The sequence below is a fragment of the Gopherus flavomarginatus genome, chromosome 12, assembly GCF_025201925.1.
Source record: "Gopherus flavomarginatus isolate rGopFla2 chromosome 12, rGopFla2.mat.asm, whole genome shotgun sequence".
NCBI classification, from domain to species: Eukaryota; Metazoa; Chordata; order Testudines; family Testudinidae; genus Gopherus; species Gopherus flavomarginatus.
Genome location: NC_066628.1, coordinates 40,749,158 through 40,767,735, shown reverse-complemented (window position 1 = coordinate 40,767,735; position 18,578 = coordinate 40,749,158). Strand labels below are relative to the sequence as shown.

General features: G+C 41.0%; 1 protein-coding gene across 5 annotated transcripts in view; it reads left to right on the top strand.

Annotated features, from left to right (window-relative positions):
* CA10 (carbonic anhydrase 10) overlaps positions 1 to 18,578 on the top strand; it is a 338,146-nt gene that overhangs the window by 38,527 nt on the left and 281,041 nt on the right. For 4 of the 5 annotated variants that reach the window (XM_050920127.1, XM_050920126.1, XM_050920129.1 and 1 more), the window contains one exon: positions 14,291 to 14,365. In XM_050920127.1, coding sequence (XP_050776084.1) covers positions 14,291 to 14,365 — 75 coding nt within the window. Of the gene's footprint in view, positions 1 to 57; positions 128 to 14,290; positions 14,366 to 18,578 lie in introns of all 5 variants that reach the window. The other variant, XM_050920128.1, reaches the window with a different exon arrangement.

Below are 18,578 nucleotides of genomic sequence, written 5' to 3'. Positions count from 1 at the left end.
GTTGATGAAAAGTGTGTGCATACTGCTACTGAAGCAGAATGTGTTCATGTTTTTCAGGTGGCCTGTGTAAGTTTTATGGTGTCCTTAACTATTTGCTTCCTATTGCTTGAACTTAATGAAGTGACTTGTGAGTACATTGTTACTGCTTTCCAACACTACCTCATTTGTGAGTCCCAGGGCCAGAATATTTGCTGGTTCCAGCTTCTGTTCAGGGCTGTCTAGGAGTTATTTACTCTGGAGGGTTGCTCTAACCTGCCTCCAGGAGCACTGTTTGCCAGCTGGAGATAGTCAGAGCACAATGAACTCTGTTCACTCTTCTTCCCCACCACCAATAATATACCTCTGCTCTCCTCAGTTCTTGAAATGATTGAAGCAAAGGAAACCAATGTGATTTTGATAGTGCTAAATTGGCCACGTAGACCTTCAGTTTTAGTCATAGAGGAATTGTTAGCCAGGCCACCAGTCACATAGTTCCATGGTCCAATTAGTGCACCTAAATCCTGTAGTGCTGAAACCCAGTGGGCCTCATTCTCATTTGTGTTGAGGGCCCTTTATACCACACTGGCAGAAGGGGATCTTCAATTGAGTAACTGTAATTTATTTCCACTTTAAGGACCCTTCACACTGCCAGAATGGTATAAAGGGCCCTTAGTGTTAAAGAGAATCCAGGACCAACATCTTGGCTTTTGAAAGGTCGTCACAACATGAGAAATGTAATTTTGTCTCACTTGAGCGCTATTCTTAGTATTAAAGGCGTTTCTAGTAACAGCAGTGCTGATTTCCTGGATAGGCTCTTTTAAAGGACCATATAGTTGATACCCTTGCTCTCACATAGTAGTACTTCACTCCACAAACACTCCAATTAAACCAGATTTTTCCAGTGTATTGAAGTCATGTCCACCTGTCCTTTCAACAAGGGAGTGATTAGCACTAAGAAACTACAATAAAGGAGAACAAAGAGTTACTGCAGCTATGTTGATAACATTCCCTTCACAAATTTTGATGGTTCCAATTTTCTGTCTCTACACCAGCTCCTGAACTAATTCCGTATCTTGGCTTCTTCTCTGAAATTAGGTTTCTTTATGAAGCTAGCAAAGCTGGTATTACTTGGTCAGAATAATGGTGATTTTTGTTTTGGCGGTCTTAAAGAAAGCCAGGACATAAGCTTTAAGTGCTGGAGGATTTAGGAAGTCTGTTGGACCGTGAGATGATTTGGATTGGTGCCATGAGTGTCAGATGTAGTATGACTAAAAGCCCAGGCCTATCTAACTAATTCATTATGATCAAAATTATTTTTCCACCTCTGTACTCTAACCTTTTGAGGGATTTCGTTGTTATATGGTTTTGTTGGCATATAGATTACTTTTCGTATTCTGAGACAGTGCATTTTTTTGCATTAGTTACAGTTAGTAAAACATAGACAATAATTACCATCTTCTCTTTATAGTTGTCAGTATTTCATTAGGTATGCTGCCATTATTACTATTTAAGTGTTTCTGGTAACATTACTTAAATATCATTTTTACAGTGCTAGGTAGGTCTTTTCTGTAGAGTCAGCGCATAGTAGTTCTTAAGAATGCTTGCTTGTGAGTAGAACCCTGCAAATCTGCAGATATCTGGTTTATATCCAAAGAGTATGTTTGTGGGCCATAGATGGATGCGGACCCAAATTTTATATCTAGAGCCTTGCAAATCTGCATCCGTGGACCATGTCTTAAGATCGTGGATCAGATGCGGATACAAATTGTATGGCCGCGTGGGGCTCTACTTATGAGCTAAGCTGGTCCACAAATATTTGTGGGGATGGGTGGACATGCTATTGACTTCTGCCATGGGTTTTGAGGGCACTTAGTACCTTGCATGAGGCATTCAGCTGTTCATGGGATTGGGCGCCTAATTTTGATGCCATAATATTGAGATTAACCCTGAGACTTGTTTTTTTTTTCTGGAGTTTTCCCAAGCAGTGATAGATACATGGATCCTATGTATAAGATTATAGGACAGCTGAAGAAACCCTCGACATTCACTGTGGCTGAAGAGATTGGAAAAAGAAAGAAAATGCATGTCAGTGACACATGATGGGACACACTTCTGCTTGTATGGAAGGCTGCAATAGGCCATTGATGATTAACTTCCCGTTGAAAAAGATATTCTCTGTCAAGGAAAGAACAAAAGCAGAGCGGAACTCTGACAAGAAGTCAATAGCTCATGTGCCCTCTCAGGCAGGAACTTAAAATGGTTTCCTTGTAAAGGAAGTCCTATTAATTAGCATTAATAATTTATTGAACTATGAAGTCTCAAGGATATTGAGGCCATTTCTTTGAAGTGCTGAGTGCTCCCAGCCTTTATTGAAATGAATGGGAGTTGAGGGCGCTCAGCACCCTGTAAGGTCAGGCGTGTTGTGAAGTTGATACCAAAACATGCCTAGCTTTCTTTTCTAGCATCATGTTAGAAAGCTTTTCAGACAGTAAATCTAGGCACGATTGAATAAATTCTCATTAGCTAGGCATTACCCCTCCTTACACAACACAAGGTGGCCTATTGTAGTGATGTATGAAGACACTGCCACCACAGATAGGAGGGGTAAACCTGTTGAAGTGAATCTTAGAGCCCGAATCTACAGAGTCGGGCTCATGGGGCTCATACTATGGTGCTAAAAATAGCTGAATAGACATTCAGGCTTGGGCTGAAGTTCAGGTTCTGAAGCCTTGGTTAAAGTACTTCGCTAAATTTTTTAAAATGTCTGCAAGTGACATTTACACAAACTTTTGTATCATCACCATGTTACCCAAATACTATTATTTGGAGTGGATAGAACTGCTATTTTCTGTGTTGTTACCTGTATTTGTCAGCCTTGTTAAAAGGAAAGTGGCTTTATGGCAATGTTTGATGTTTTATTGATGGACTTACGAATAGTATGCAAGATTTCTTATTAAATTGATGCAGTGACATAAAATGGTGCACCCCGCCGTGTAAACCGTCCTTTACTTCAGTAGTGTGCTTCAGCACTCAGAGAACTGGTTCCAAAGCATTTTTAGCTTTCTCCAGCTAAAAGCTCAATTGAAGAATTTTGGCTTTATTCATTAATAATAGTTCCGACACAGAATTTACGTTGATGTGGCACATATCTTTTAAGCATGAGTAAAAGTACTTATTACCAGTTGTGACCAACCAGACCAAACAAGTGCATGTGTGCAGTTTCTAGTAGTAATAAGCCAGCGCTGTACAGTTCTATAGAACTGTCCATCGAAGGATCTGACTCTTTTTATTAACATTAATGAGCATGATTGTCATTTACACTCAGGCCCATTTAACACACACAGGCAGTGTAAAGCAACCTGAAATCAGGTGCAGTTGTGATTGACACTCATTTTAAAGGCCCCTTGTATTCTGTCTGGATGGTGTAAAGGGACATGAGTGTAAATAAGAATAAAGTTCCAATGACTGTAGCCTTGCAGCACTTGTCTAAAATAAAGTATGATTATGGCCGTATCAGGTGGTTATGGGCAAATATAATTTTATAAATTATAATAGATTCACAGCTTTGGTTGAACATCTGCCACAAGAGCATAGGGAGCAATTCCACTTCATCATCTCAGGGGACCAACTGGTGGCCAGAACTGCTCTTCAAGCATCCTTAGATGCTGCAGACACTACTGCCCAGTCCATCTGCCTGGCAGTGGTTCTGTGCAGGGCATCACAGCTACATCTTTTGGGGTTTTGGAGAGAAGTACAGTACACCATGGAGGACCTCCCCTTCAACAGTCATATACTGTTCTCGGAAACCATGGGATGAGTCTTTGCACACTCTAAAGGACTCTAGGGCTACTTTATGGTCTCTGGGCATATCTAAACCTACAAATGAGAAAAGGTTTAGTAGGTCACTGACTGACCAGATATAACACCCTGCTCAGTTTTCCACGTTACATAGATCCACTGAACCTTCCCAGAAAAAGACATGGATTTCAGAGAAAGAGAGTTGTCTAACCATCCTCCATGATCACCCAGTCACCTTCAAAGCAACAGTTGTGATAGGTTGGTCCAGAGTTTGAATTCTGTCACACCTCTGGATTTACAACTGTTTCCATTAGCTCTCCTCTCCGTCTTGGGAAACCGCTTTGCCTATTTCCAGCATTCTTGAAGATGGATTGCTACAGACATGTGGGTCATAGAGGTGATGACATTGGGTTATGCCATCCCTTTTATGTCACTCTCTTTCCCCATCCATCTTCAGGGATCTCTCTTGGGCTTTTATTGAGACGATAAGTGAACTCTCCTTCAGTTAGAAGCTTCAGAACCAGTTGCTGCTCCTCCCAAGGGCAAGGGATTTTACTCAAAGTATTTCCTTGTCTCAAAGAAAGATGGAGGGTGGAGACTGATCTAAGACTTCTAAGCAAGTTTGTGAAGTCTCAAAAGTTCAGGATGCTAACTCTGGCAGCTATAATTCCTTCACTACAGAAAGGAGATGGATTTTTCAGCCCTGGACCTACAAAATGCCTATTTCCATATAGTAAAACGCCCATTGCACAGGAAATACCCACGCTTCACTATAGGTCAGGATCATTTCCATTACCCGGGGCTTCCCTTTAGCCTTTCATTGACCCCAGAGGCATTCTCAAAAGTCCTGGCAGTAGTGGCTGCTTACATCAGACAAGAAATGATCCTAGTCTTCCTGTACCAGAATGACTGGCTCCTCTAGGGCTGTTCCTATGAAGCAATGCTCTCTTTTACCTAGACAGCCCTTGCTCTGTTCTGGGAGTTGGGTCTGCAGCAGCTGAATGTAAAAAACTCCACAGGAACCCACATGAAGATACAGTTTATAGGGCCATATCTGGACTTGCTGGAAGCTAGAGCCTACCTTCTCTTAAAGAGATGTGTAACCTTGTCAGGTCTGGTATGGACGATTCAAGGAAGCCCTTGAACCACAATAAAGAATTCTGTTTGGTTCCTGGGACACATGGCAGCTTGCACCTTTGTGACAGATCATGCGAGGCTGTCTCTCCACAGCTTCCAGAGTTGGCTCAGAATGACTTATTCTTCCCTCAAATACACCTTGGACAGACTGGAAACAGTTCCTCTACATGTGAGAGACTCGTGGAAGGATCGACTCAGTGTTCCTTTCTGTCACACAGCCACATCAGTGACTTTAACTACAGCTGCATCACTCTTGGAATGGAGAGCCCATCTCAGTATCCTCACGGCCAATGGACAGCTCAAGAAACCACTGTTTGTCATCTGACACAGAATGCAGGTTGTGTACTTCATTCGAGCCTAGTAGTTCTCCACCTCAGGGCATGGTTCCTTCATGGTTCACAGGTTTAGAAACCTCGCTCCACAGAAGTACAAATGGTGTTACTGAATAGTAAGGGATCAACCCACACGACTTACCTGCAGAAATTCTTCCTTTGGTGGTGGTAGTCACTGCCTCCTACTTGATTTAGTGCCACTTTCAGTCATTCTGGATTATCTGTTGGACCTAAATAAATCAGGGTTATCAGTTAGTTCAAGTAAAGTCCATTTGGCTGCAGTAGTAGCCTTTTATATTCTGGTAGAAGGATTCTCCGTATTTGCTCACTTGTTATCCTTTAGGCTTATTAAAGGTTTGGGGAATCTCTATCCACAGATTAGAAACCTTACTCGAACCTGGGACATAACCTGATACTTAGTTACCTTATGAGAGCTCCACTCAAATGAAACAGGGAACAGGTTCCCATTGGTTTATCTATGAAGACAGCCTTTTTGGTAGCTATCGCATTGGCACATAGGGTCAGGGAGATGGGAGCCTTGAAGACAGATTCCCCCACTTTATGGTATTCTTTAAAGAGAGTGGCTCTTTACATCCACACCCTAAATTCTTACCTAAGGTTCTTTTGGTGTTCCACCTCAATCAATCTCATCATCTACCAATGTTTTTCCCCAAACCATATAGTTCTCTACAGGAGTCCTGTTTACATACTCTGTATATTAGAAGGGTGTTGGCCTTCTACTTAAATAGGGCCAAGCTATTTAAGAAGTCATCTAGGCTCTTCATTTCCTTCATGGATAGATCCATAGGATCCTTGATCTCTACTCAGAGACTATTGAGATGAATAACTGGATGTATTATCAGTTGTTATAATGCTGTGGGCATTCATTTCCCCCCCTCCCCAAAGGGTGATAATACATTCAACCAGATCACAGGCTACATATATGGTGTTACTGAAGAATGTGCCAGCATTTGAAATGGATAGGGCTGCTACATGGGTTTCAGATGTTCTGCCCGATCCAAGCTGTCAGATCTGATGCAGTACTTTGTATTCAGTTCTGGACTCTCTTTTAAAGCTCCCTCCTCCATCTGGGGTACTGCTTGGAAGTCACCTGAAGTGAAACACCACAGGGATACTACTTGAAGAAGAAGAGGTTACTCGCTTTCTGTGGTAGCTGCAGTTCTTTGAGATGTGTCCCCTTTATGAGTGGTCCACTACCAACCCTCCTTCCCCTCTGCTTTGGACTGTTCCTTAGGGGATGTTTGGGTGGAGAAGGAATTGATGGTGGGTTGCCCATGCAACATACCTTTTTTACTCCAAAATGAGATGCATCTGCAGTTGTCTGATAAAATGAAAGGCACAGCTATGTCATATCTCTTCTGTATAAATATCCTACTTCTGCACTGCTGCATTGAAAGGGGTCTGGCAGGATACCAACACAGCTTTTTATGTTCAGAGACCACTGATGTCAAGACTGAGAAAGAGAGGGAGCTTTGTGGCAAATGGAGATCATTGCAAGATCCTGTCACCCTTAAAGGGAAACAGGAATGTAGCACTTTGGATTGCATCTGCAAATGGCATTTACAGATGACAGTGCTAGTGCTAGCAGCGCTCTTGGGAAAATACTTCTGTGCATGGTCTGTTCCTAGGGCCAAGTAGTCTCTTCTAATTGCCAGTAGCTTTTATGGTGGACTCTCAGATTCAGTGATGCTTCCTGGGAAGGGGGGAGTTCTAACAGTTCTGTACAATATACTGATTTAAGTATTTTGAATTGAGTCATCAGATCTGTGAGCAGATCAGAAATGAAAAGTAGATTTTTAACTTTTCTCACAAATAATCTCCTTCTAAACTTTTTCCCACATCATCATTTTTATGGTGTAGGTAATACCACAAAGAAGCTATGCTCAAAGTGTGTAATACAATCCTACAGTGGATAAAACAGACACAACTATTAATTACAGTAATCTGAAATTTAGATAGAAAATCAATTTAAATTTTGCTTTCATCAGTGAGCACTGAGGAGGAAATCTATTAACACCTTATCACATGGCTTCAGCTAGCTCAGTATGTTGCATCAAAGGTACTGGGCTTCAAGCAGACAGCTCAAACATGACCTCATCCAGTTCTTAAATTGGGCACGTTCTGCGGAGTCGCCTAAGGATATAGTCTATATGGCTTGAAGAACTCAGTGTAATGAACTAAGGTTGGGAAAGGGGAATAACTTAGTCCATAATTTCAGTACTTTGATTTAATTTAATAAAATTGAGCATTTATTATGTAAGTACGAGACAGGGATTGCACAAGGGATATTTTGTATTGCTGCGATGGTGGTCACATCCATATTCCCCACTGTTAAAAGATAGCTTTTTTTGTTTGGAGGAGTTGGAAAGTTGATTGAATGATGTTTTGACCAAAGTAAGGCTAATAATTAACAATTAGGGTGGATGGAGGAATTTCTGGAAATAAAATACAGATATGGCAGAAATATAAACTAGTGGCCAGAACTGTGCCAAGCTTTGTCATTCCAGACAGTCTCATCTTCTTTCATCTCCTTCCTTTATTCTTAAACCCATCTTGGACTTGTATGTTAATTTCATGTATCCATAATTTGAATGTGTGGATTGATTCCTTTGAACTGTGCCGTTTTTCATTTTGTTTTTTAATGTTTTCACATAATGTATATATGCAGTATGTGTGCCCATGAATAAATAAAAATAGGTGTGTGTGTGTGTGTGTGTGTGTGTGTATATATATATATATATTTTGTATAGGGTGGGATCCTGAGTTACTACAGAGAATTCTTTCCTGGGTACTGGCTAGTGAGTCTTGCCCACATGCTCAGGATTTAACTGATCGCCATATTTGGGGTTGGGAAGGAATGTTCCTCCAGGGCAGATTGGCAGAGGCCCTGGAGGTTTTTCGCCTTCCTCTGTAGCATGGGGCACGGGTCACTTGCTGGAGGATTCTCTGCACTTTGAGGTCTTCAAACCACACTTTGAGGACTTCAGTAACTCAGACATAGGTTAGGGGTTTGTTACAGGAGTGGGTGGGTGAGATTCTGTGGCCTGCATTGTGCAGGAGGTCAGACTAGATGATCATAATGGTCCCTTCTGACCTTAAAGTCTATGTGTCTATAAATAGTGCAAAATTGGGGGATGGAACCTGGGACCATCAGTGGCAACACCTTTAATTATGAGTAAGTAACAGTCCTTTATCCTTCATAAGGGCCAGCCACTGGGGCGAGACGTGATCACATGCATTTAAGCAGTGTATGAAATTAAGTGCCTAATTACTATGGCAATGGAAACATAGAAATACCTAAATAAATAAAACCCAGTTGTCTCATTTAGGTGACACAGCAGTGTAGGAGTTGCAATAAAGTATAGGGGGTTGTACATTTCCGTTGTTCCTTCAAGTGGATTAAAAGAGGCATGCTGAGGGAATTTTGCTATTTGCAGCATCATGTAGGCTACAGATGTAAAAAGCCTCATTCCTTGGACGTAATCTCTAAACTATAAAGTCAGATCTGTTTCTGTGCAGCGTAAGGCCATCATGTCAGATGGGCATGACTTTAGGTAGCATAGAGACAACATACTGGGTGTGCATCAGGTGTAAGAATCACAGATAGGATTCCCAGCAAGGAGTGTCCGTATGCTGGTTCATCTTTATTTTACAGTCCTGTGTTTACGGCACAGTTCCATTACTAATCCAGCTTTGGGTGTGATTAAATTCCAAAAATAAAGAACAGATTCCTTGCTTATCAAATAAGACCTTCGGCTTCATGCTGATTCGCACGTTGGGTTAGGAGGGAAGGGTTTTGGAACACTTCCCACCCCACCCCCCCTTCATTCTGTGAAATGAAGGCTTCATGAGTCTGTTTTTTTCCATTCCGTTGCAAGTCCCTGTAGGATCTGTCAAAATAGGTCTCTGGCATCAGGGCTTACTTGAGCTGCACAGCGGAGTGCAAAGTCATGTTCAGTGACTCTGCACAATTTTTGCATGATGTTTTGCCTGAACGGGTATTAAATGTTGAGGTTTCAGGGTTCAAGGAAGAACATGGCGCTGGGGATTGTCTCCCTAGCTGCCCTCTGACAGCAACACCACTGTCTTCCACTTGATTTCCTCAGTGGCTGCAGACTGCCATAATACAACAATGGCCCCAGCAGTGCTCTTGCCTTATCTCGGATGTTTTAAATGGCTGTAAGACGGTATCTCAACGTACTTAGCTTCCTTAACTACTTTTTATACGTGTAATTTTCATGTGTGCTGAACTGATAAAGATCTGATATCTCTGGAATGCACGGAGTGATGCCAGGTCATGCCCTTCTACTGTAGCTGAAACAGTTGCACAGACATTCAATTATTTAGTACAAAGCCTTGATAAGCTAGTTTTCTTGTTCATTTCACACAGCTGAGAATGATGGCTTTCCATGCTAATGCAGAAAAGTTTAAAAGGATGGCAAATATCTTACTTTTTCTGATATTAGTTTTATGAAATGGAAGGGAGGATATGACATGGCACAACAGAATCAGTGTGTTTGTGTGTTTTTGGTACATTAGTTTTATGGTATTGATGAGTCTATTAAACAATTACTCTTCCCCGCCCCCCCCCGATGGTCTGAAATAGATCACCGCGTACAATTTTGGAGTTGGCTATAAAATGGGTAAGATTGGTGGTTTCTCTGTTCTATGTACATATATTGGTTATAATAAATAATTTGCATTTATATAGTGCCCTTCATCCCAAAGATCTTTGAGAGGGGTGTGTGTGTGTGTGTGTGTAATCACTTCATCCATTACTGAAATTCAACCACCTATGGGCAACTGTATATAATAATGCTACGGTGACACTTCAGCATCATTTTAAACTGCAGTGGGATTTTAAATAAACAGAATAATTCCTAGATTTGATTTGGAACTTCCTCTACTCTTGCTGAAGCATCAAGGAATTTTTAATAATGGTCAATACCATGCTATTAGATCTTCTCCGAAAGGCATTATCAATAGCAGTTCTCAGAGCCCCTTAGTACTAATGGGGAGAACTGTTCTGTGCTGACTTGGAGGCAAGAACATCTCCTAATGGACCGTGTCTCTAGCTTCTTGTAGCTGCTGTGAATTTATGGAGGTCTTCATCCAAATAGTCACGTAGCTTGACCATAGTGAGATATCTGTCCTGCAATCTGATATACATAGCTCAGAACCCTGTGCCTATATGGACCTCCACTTCAGATCTTCTGGAATACACAGGCATAGGGGTTGTCCTGTACAGATCAGACTGCAGGATCAGGGATAACATTTATGATCTGAATACTTGATATCCAGATAGTGCCTGCCCCAATGAGCTCGCAAGTGTACTGTCATTGTCTATATGTATATACAGTGCCTAACACAATGAAGCCCCACCTGGTTTGATGTCACTCAAATAGAGATGTTGAATTCAACATCGATAGAGATGTTGAATAATGATGATCTATAAAATGTAAAGAGTGCCCAGTGGAATAGCAATTCCAGTTAAATGTTTCCTGTCTTATTGACACAGCCCCAGTACTGAAAGCACCCTGGGTCCCCACACAACTCCTATGCTATCGTGGCTGTGCGTTGGTTTCTCATAACCAGAAGGTTTCTGTCTTTCTCAGTATCATTAACTGAGTTCGGTTTTACTCTTGTTTCTGTTGTTTGCAATCAGTCACTTAAATCGTCAAGAGAAACCAAATAAATACCGCTTATATGACTGACAGAACAATGTGTAACGATCCTCGTGTTCTATCCTTTTTAGACAGATGTTATGACCTTTTTGTAATTTTTAATCAACAAAGGTACTGCCATTAGATTCTTGGAATTTTCTCAGGGGTAATTGAGATTCTTGTATAAAATAGCTGACCTCAAGATGAAATTATAACAGAAAGCTGCTAACTCCAGCATTTCTTTGTGACTGCATGTTTACTTTCAGAAGTTATCACTCACAGTGCAACGGCTTCAGAAAAACTATATACAGCAAAATGTACGCTAGTGGTATGCTGGATAGCTGAGGTTTCCATAATACTCTGAGCATATGAAAATACTTAAGGTCAGAAACACGTAAATGTTTGGCTTCAACTTTTGGAAACCTATTGAAATGAAATGCAAGTTTGTTTTCTGTACCTGTCCATGCAGTTTGGACATTTTCTTTTTTAGTTGAGAGGCTTCACACTGTGGTGATAAACTTTGGTGCAATTCTAATTTGCTTTAAGACTAAGGAGTAATGGGCTTGTGGTTAAGACACTGAACTAGGGCTCTGGAGGTTTCAGTTCCTGGCTCTGCCGCTCAGTTCCACTGTGACTTCAGACCAGCCACTAAAGCCAAAGTTTTCACACATGGCTGCCTCAATTTCAGCTCCTAAATGCATATTTAAACAGCTAATTACAAGAGGCCTGATTTTCAGAAGTGTTGAACATGCATAAATCCCATTGAACTCCGCTGGACCTGCCGGTGTTCAGCATTTTTGAAAATCAGACCAGTTTTATTTAGGAGCATAACCTTTTGCATCCAGGTTTGAAAATTTTGGCCATCATAGCTCTGTCTTTTGGTTTAACTATGTATAAAATTCATAACTGTATTGTTGAGGTTTCTAAGGGCTCTAGTCATGGACGAGGGCTGCATTGTGCAAGGCACTGTACAAATGCATAGCAAAAAGACAGTCTGTGGCCCCAAAATGATTACAGTCTAAGTAATGGGAATAATGAAACTCCTGTGCTGTACTTCATGTTTGTGATGCCATTAGATACCGTGGTGTTGTGGGTACGTAGACATCCCTATCACCACAGTACCTTGATTGAATTCAACGAGAGATGGGGCTGCTCCACGCTGCACAGATGAAGGCCCAGGACAGTTGTACCAAAAATTATATTTCTGTCTTTTCCCCATGTACCTTTTAATAGTTTAACTAAATCTTGTATGTTAAAATTGGTTCCAGCCAAAGAATCACGTTGGTCAAAAATTGTTGCTCTCTGGGTAGTATTTGTTCTCACCATTGGATAAATAGGGCAAGTGCCATCAAGCATTAAAGCAAATTAAAAACAAAGAGTGGAGGCTAGTCCAAAAAACAAAAAAACCCCAAAACCCTGGAGTGCTTTTGTGCATGCTGATAGAGTGCATGGTATTGAGGAGCTCCTAGGGAATTGCTCTTACTGTACGACTCCTGCCCCCCACCCTTTGGCTCAAAACCATTCTCCAGTGATACTGGATCTGTTGCAGCCTTTGTCTGTAGCTGACCAAGAGCTTTGAACTAGTTCTTCAGAGACCGCTTCCGTAGACAGTGATTTATGGAATCCGTTGTGTCCCCACCTCATGTTCGACAGAATCTGAAGCAAACTGTGACAAGGATCTTTGCATCTACTGCATACTCCCCGCCTCCCAAAAAGAGGGGCAGTACATCGGAATCTCTTGCAACCACAGCTAACAAAGCTGAAGCAATATACATGAACTGAAATATCTGATGACTGCAGATCATGAATGATACTCCTTTACTAATTTGATGGAGGAGATTTAGGCTCCAATCCTGCCAAAGAGTTATGCCCATGCTTAACTTTGTTCACATAAGTAGTCCTATTGGCTTTGGTGGGACTACGTCATATGCTTGAGTCAAGTATAGATGTAAGTGTTGGCAGGGTTGGGGCCTATGTTAGAAAGAAAAGGTGGGACAATTTAAAAAAATCGTTCTTATGACTAGGTATGGTTAGTTATCTGAGTGGAGGAGTCTGTGTTGCCATCATAGACTAATTCTAGACTGATTAATATATGTTAATGAATTGTGTTTTCATTTGTACATGTGATAAGAGCCAATGATGGGGTGCATCATTATACTTTTGTATGACACTCCAGCCTATCGGACCAGAAGCAGCCAAAGCAGGGACTGCTACACTGGTCCAGGGTTGGGAGTGGTGTAAAGTTGGGCCCAGCTGGGACCACCCTTCCCCCAGCACCCAGAACTGTGTAGGGGAAATCTGCACACACTCTGGCAGCACAAGGACCCAGCTGCTGCCTTCCCTACCTCTGCGCGCGCTCACATGCACACACCCACACCGTGTGGCTTTGTGGACAGCAGCAACCAGGAGCCAGGCAGAGACTTGAGCCTGTAAGCCCCACAAGCAGCTTGGGCGCTCAGGACATTCTTGTCAAAACAGTAAAATGTTCTCTGACTTCCTTTGCCCTGTGCTGATAGTTTGCTCCAACTGTCCCTCTTCCTCTCCCTCACAATCTTTTCACCTCAGCATCACTTCACACCTCTGTCTTCCACTGCCCTGTTGTTCTCACTCTTTTTCCCTTTTCTTTCCATTTAGCTGATTTCTCCCCCCCCCACCACCACCACCCCGACTAACCCCCACCTTGCAAAATTGTGGAACAAACATGACGTTTGCTGCCATCCCATTGTTTTAAATTAAAACCGGATGTTTGATACAAATTACTTTTTGGCGCTACGAACATGTGAAAACTGTTTCAAATGGTATAACACTTCTCAGAATGATTAACTGAAAAGTCCTGGAGGTTTCTGAACATAACAGACATATCTATACAGAGACAACTGGCCATTCTTTAATGATTTTTCTTGACTTATAGTTGTCCATTGTGCAATGCAGTGTTCCGTGCCCTTCCCCCCCCCACACACATTGCTTCCCTCCAGCCCAGAAGAGGCTGCATTTTGGTGGTTCTGTATGAAGCAATACACGTGCGTGAAACACTTCGAAATTCTTCAAGATGTAATATTGTAATGAACTAGATAGAGTAGTGTGGATGTGGGTATATATAAAATTCATCAGTTGTGTTCAATAGACTCAGTGTGTTGCTAACAGAGATCCTCTGTTAGCTTAGGTGGTAGGGATCTGAACAGGACAATCTGAGTTTTAGCTGCTGCCATGAAGTTCTGAGTGTCCATCATATGCAGCATAATGGCTGCTGTGGTGTCTTAGATCACTATAGATTTGTGATTTTTTTTTTGAGTTTTGAAATTGCTTGTATTATTGAGGTTTTCTTAATGTTTTATGATTTCTTTGGTTGTTTCCTTCTAGCTCAACAGAATTCACCAAAAATCCATGAGGGCTGGTGGGCCTATAAAGAGGTGGTCCAGGGAAGCTTTGTTCCAGGTAAGTGCAATTTTAAAGTCCTAGCTTTTAATATATGGTTTTGTTTTTACATTACACAGTGCACAAATACATCTGTACACACCAAGGCATTAGAATGAATGATGTGACGGTTTTATTGGTGTGTCAGCTGAAGAACATTGCTCTCTTCTTCAGCAGAAGGTGCACAGTTCCTGATGCCATTGTTATCTCTTGGTGGTGACTGTGCACGGTTCCTGATACCATTTTTATCTCTTGGTGGTGACTGTTCTCCTGCGACTTATCCCAAAATTCACATTCAGCTCATTTGTGAAGAAAAGAGGGGACTGGTAAGTCTGACTGTCAATTGGCTGAATTTAGCTTATGGATACGAGACTGTGTTAGGCAAAGCAATTTCTACACACCTAATAATAAACTAATAAAAACAAAGTGAGGAAAACATAACCCTAACATGTAAGCGTCTACTATTTTATTATGCAAGTGTCTTTTATTTCAGTAAAAAAAGAATAACGTGGAAAAGGAATGTGTAGTAAGGCAGTTCCGCGAAGTGATTACATTAGTTATTAGTAAACAATCAATGTGAGTGTAGAACAGGCTAGATGGATCTAAGCAAGTAGCACCTTGGGAATATAGGCAAAAGTAGAATTCAAATCAGTTGAGTCCAAGTATAAGCAAAACATAAAAGTAACCCAGAAACACAGAGGTACAGGGTAGTCAGAATAACGGGATACGGCTTCAGTGGAGGCCCCAGTGGTAAGATACCATAAGTAGAAAAATTCTCATCTTTAAGCTTAAGCTTTCTCCTAACTTTGTTATTTATGTAGAAATACATACGACATGTTGTGGGCTGTTCAGTGGTTGACGTGTGCATGATAACTAGGTGGGAAGGTGAGAGTGAAAATCGCAGGATGTATCTCTGTTAACAAGTGAGACAATTTTAACCTGTATTTCACGCAACGACCTCAGGAAATGTTTACCTCAAAACAGCTAGAACTCCCTGTAATGACTGGCGCTTAACTAATGATGCTCCTGATGGAACAGTCTGACAATGTGCTGCTTCTGTAGTTGTTAGTTAAGAAGGACTGGAGACTTGAGAGTAAGGTAAGATAAATGGTTCATGGAGCAGGGGTGTTGGTTATGGTCTGGTTTTTTAACCTCCTGCTATCACCATGGCCAAAGGTATGAAGTAGATGGCTAAAATGCCAGCTGTTACCATTATTATTACTATATTTATTTTAAGTGTCTGTTTGTTTTTTTTAATATGATTGAAATATATGTCTGCCCACATTTTTGCTGATGGAATCAGGTCTCAGCAGGGACAGTGTTTTATGTCACTATCACAGGACCAAAACTTCCACATATACCTTTTCCTCAGAGATCTAGAAAATCTCGGGTTGTGCAAGGCTTGTTTTTTCCTTTTCACAAGAATCTGCACTTGATCAGGTATTAGATTTCTCCATTGTTACGGCAACAGCTGTGATTTGAGGATCAGATTAGAAATAACATCCCAAGAGTGCTAAATTAGCTTGATGTAAGTGATAGTATAAATGAAACACAACCTATTAAACCAGGGATTTATGGACATGAAATCCATGCACCATACAAAGAGCAGCATCTGCAGATTTTAAACTTAATTACATACTGATGTGATGTAAAGCAACTTCTCAGAGTTCTTGGAAGTTTTTTCTGGACCGTCAAATACCTGGAACTATACTGTTATGCATACTCAGATGCTAAGGTCAGTAATGGAAAACAACTTGGAAGTTATAACAGCCTGTATTCAGCAGGGAACTTCAACTTTGCTTTCCCTACTATGCAGATTGCCTAGCAGGTCCATAATAGATCTAGGATGGTTCTCTTCCCGGTAGGTATGCGGGAATCGTTAAGAATGAGACTCTGCCATTCTGTAGTTTCTAAGCATTCCAGTTTAGCTTCTCTGAATTGAAATAGTTTAATTGCTAATAAACTAATTCATGTATAGAAACCAGTTTGATCTGATGCCAAATAATGCTGTTACACACTGGTGAGGTTTCAGTCTTCAAGAGCTCAAAATATCTAATCTAGAGAGCTTTCCAATTACCCATTGCCGAATCAGGAGGAGATGGCCATAGCTGGAGACATAAAGAGTTAAGACCTGCCAGAACAGCATGGAGAGAGACATGTGTCTGGAAGTCTTGGCCTATTTAACATATCCCCTAAATATTCAAAGAATGTTGAATATTGAACTTAATGAAGAATATGTCACCAGAAAAAATAAATTTGGCCCGGAAACACAAATATGAACTGTTACGTTTAATGGCTCATTGAAATAGCATGCTGGAAAGTAAAGCAGCACAGATCACTTAGGTGCACTGGTTATGGAGAGGCTGTCAGGTTTCTTCATGAAACTTGACACCTCTGAGAAGGTCAGGCTGCAAAATCGTATTGGGGGTTCCAGAAAAAAGGCTGGGATCAAATTTTCAAATGTATCCAAGTTCCATTTTCCAAAGTGACTTAGGAACTTAAATCCCATTGATTTTTTCAGTGGGATTTAGGATCATAAGTGTCTGTGGCTTTCGAACATAGCGGACTTAGGCTGCTCTGTCACTTAGTATCTCTTGAAAATGTTACCTGGCATCATACTTTGTCACATACTGTATTTATTATTAACCAGCATCAGTCAGAGACATCCAGGTAATTATGTCCATGATTTCAAATGTTGATGTCTAACAATGGGCTTTTTAAATGCATATTTAGGTGCCTGATTTGAAATTAGAGGCCTGATTTTCAGATACACTAAGCACTGAAAAACTTTGCCTCTGATATCTATTTAGGTACCTAAATATGCATTTAGGAGACTAACATGAAACCACTCAAGTTAGAATATTCTAGTCCTAGATCTTTCAATGTGATATTCTGTTTCAGATGTGGACATAATTACTTGGATGTCTCTGACTGATGCTGGTTAATAATAAATGCAGTATGTCACAAAGTATGATGCCGGGTAACATTTTCAAGAGATACGAAGTGACAGAGCAGCCTAAGTCTGCCATGTTTCAGATGTGTTTAAGTAGAACCCTGTTTTAGTACAGTAGATAGTCTGCATTCATGCTCCAGCTCTTACAGTTTTATCTTTGGTGAGAACTTTTTAAAATTGAACCCTATTTTATAATCCATTTTTGGTGTTGCTTAAGAGGATTACAGACCATCCCACAGAAGGCAACTTTTTTTTCCTCTCCACTAAAAACAAAAAATCAGTTGGGATTTTAAAAAAAGGCAAACAAAATAGAAAGCAAGAAATGCTCTGAAATTTAACTTATTTCAAGAGCTAAAGTACATTCAACTTTAAAGAATGTGCAGGAATGCAGAAGTAGAGGAGACTTTTCTTTATGCCTGGGGTATTTGCATAATAATCCACATTACGCATTTTTGATTGATGTTACATGCTGGAAAGAGTCACGAATGCAAAGTAAACTTTGTAACATAAGTTTATGGTGTAAACACTCATGATAATATTTGTGGTTTGGTTTTGCGGCTATTATGAATTCATCCCACAGCACTAAAATAGCACAAGCAACTCTGGTTTAGCAGAAACTCTAATGAATATCTTTGAGCCAAATCCTGCCCCACCTCCTTCAGTCCAGATCCAGAAGGCCGTAAGCACAGCAGAACCTTTATGCTACCCTGTGTGTGTGGTGCATGGATTCTGCTCACTCTGGTCTCCACTGCAGCTTTCTCACAGCTCTGTGCAAAAGGGTTTGGGTAAGGATGAGCCACAGAGTAGGTCAGTCTCAGTGACTATGGGTTTGAGATTGTGATGATTCACTTGCCAAAATCCCTGCCTTGTGCTGCAGCTTCTATTAGATTATGAGGGCTGTACTAATAGCACAGGTGCTTTTTTTTTTTTTAACCAGTTGGAGGGTTCTCTGCAGAGTTATGTTGCACAGTGGTGAGGAAACTAGCCTAGGACAAGGGACACCTGGGTTCGAGACCCTGCTCTGCCAGTCTTCCTATGTGACATAGGACTAGTCACTTAATCTCTCCACGCCTCAACTTCTCCATCTGTACAATGGGGACAATAGCACTCCTACGTCACAGAGATGTTGTGAGGATAAATGCACTAAAGACTGTAAGGAACTCAGATAATACAGAAATGTGGGTCATATAAGTACATTAGATATCTAGAAGATACATGGACATGGACTTCGCTTGGGAATCCAGGATCTAGTCCCTTCTGGAAAAGAAGGTAATACCAGAA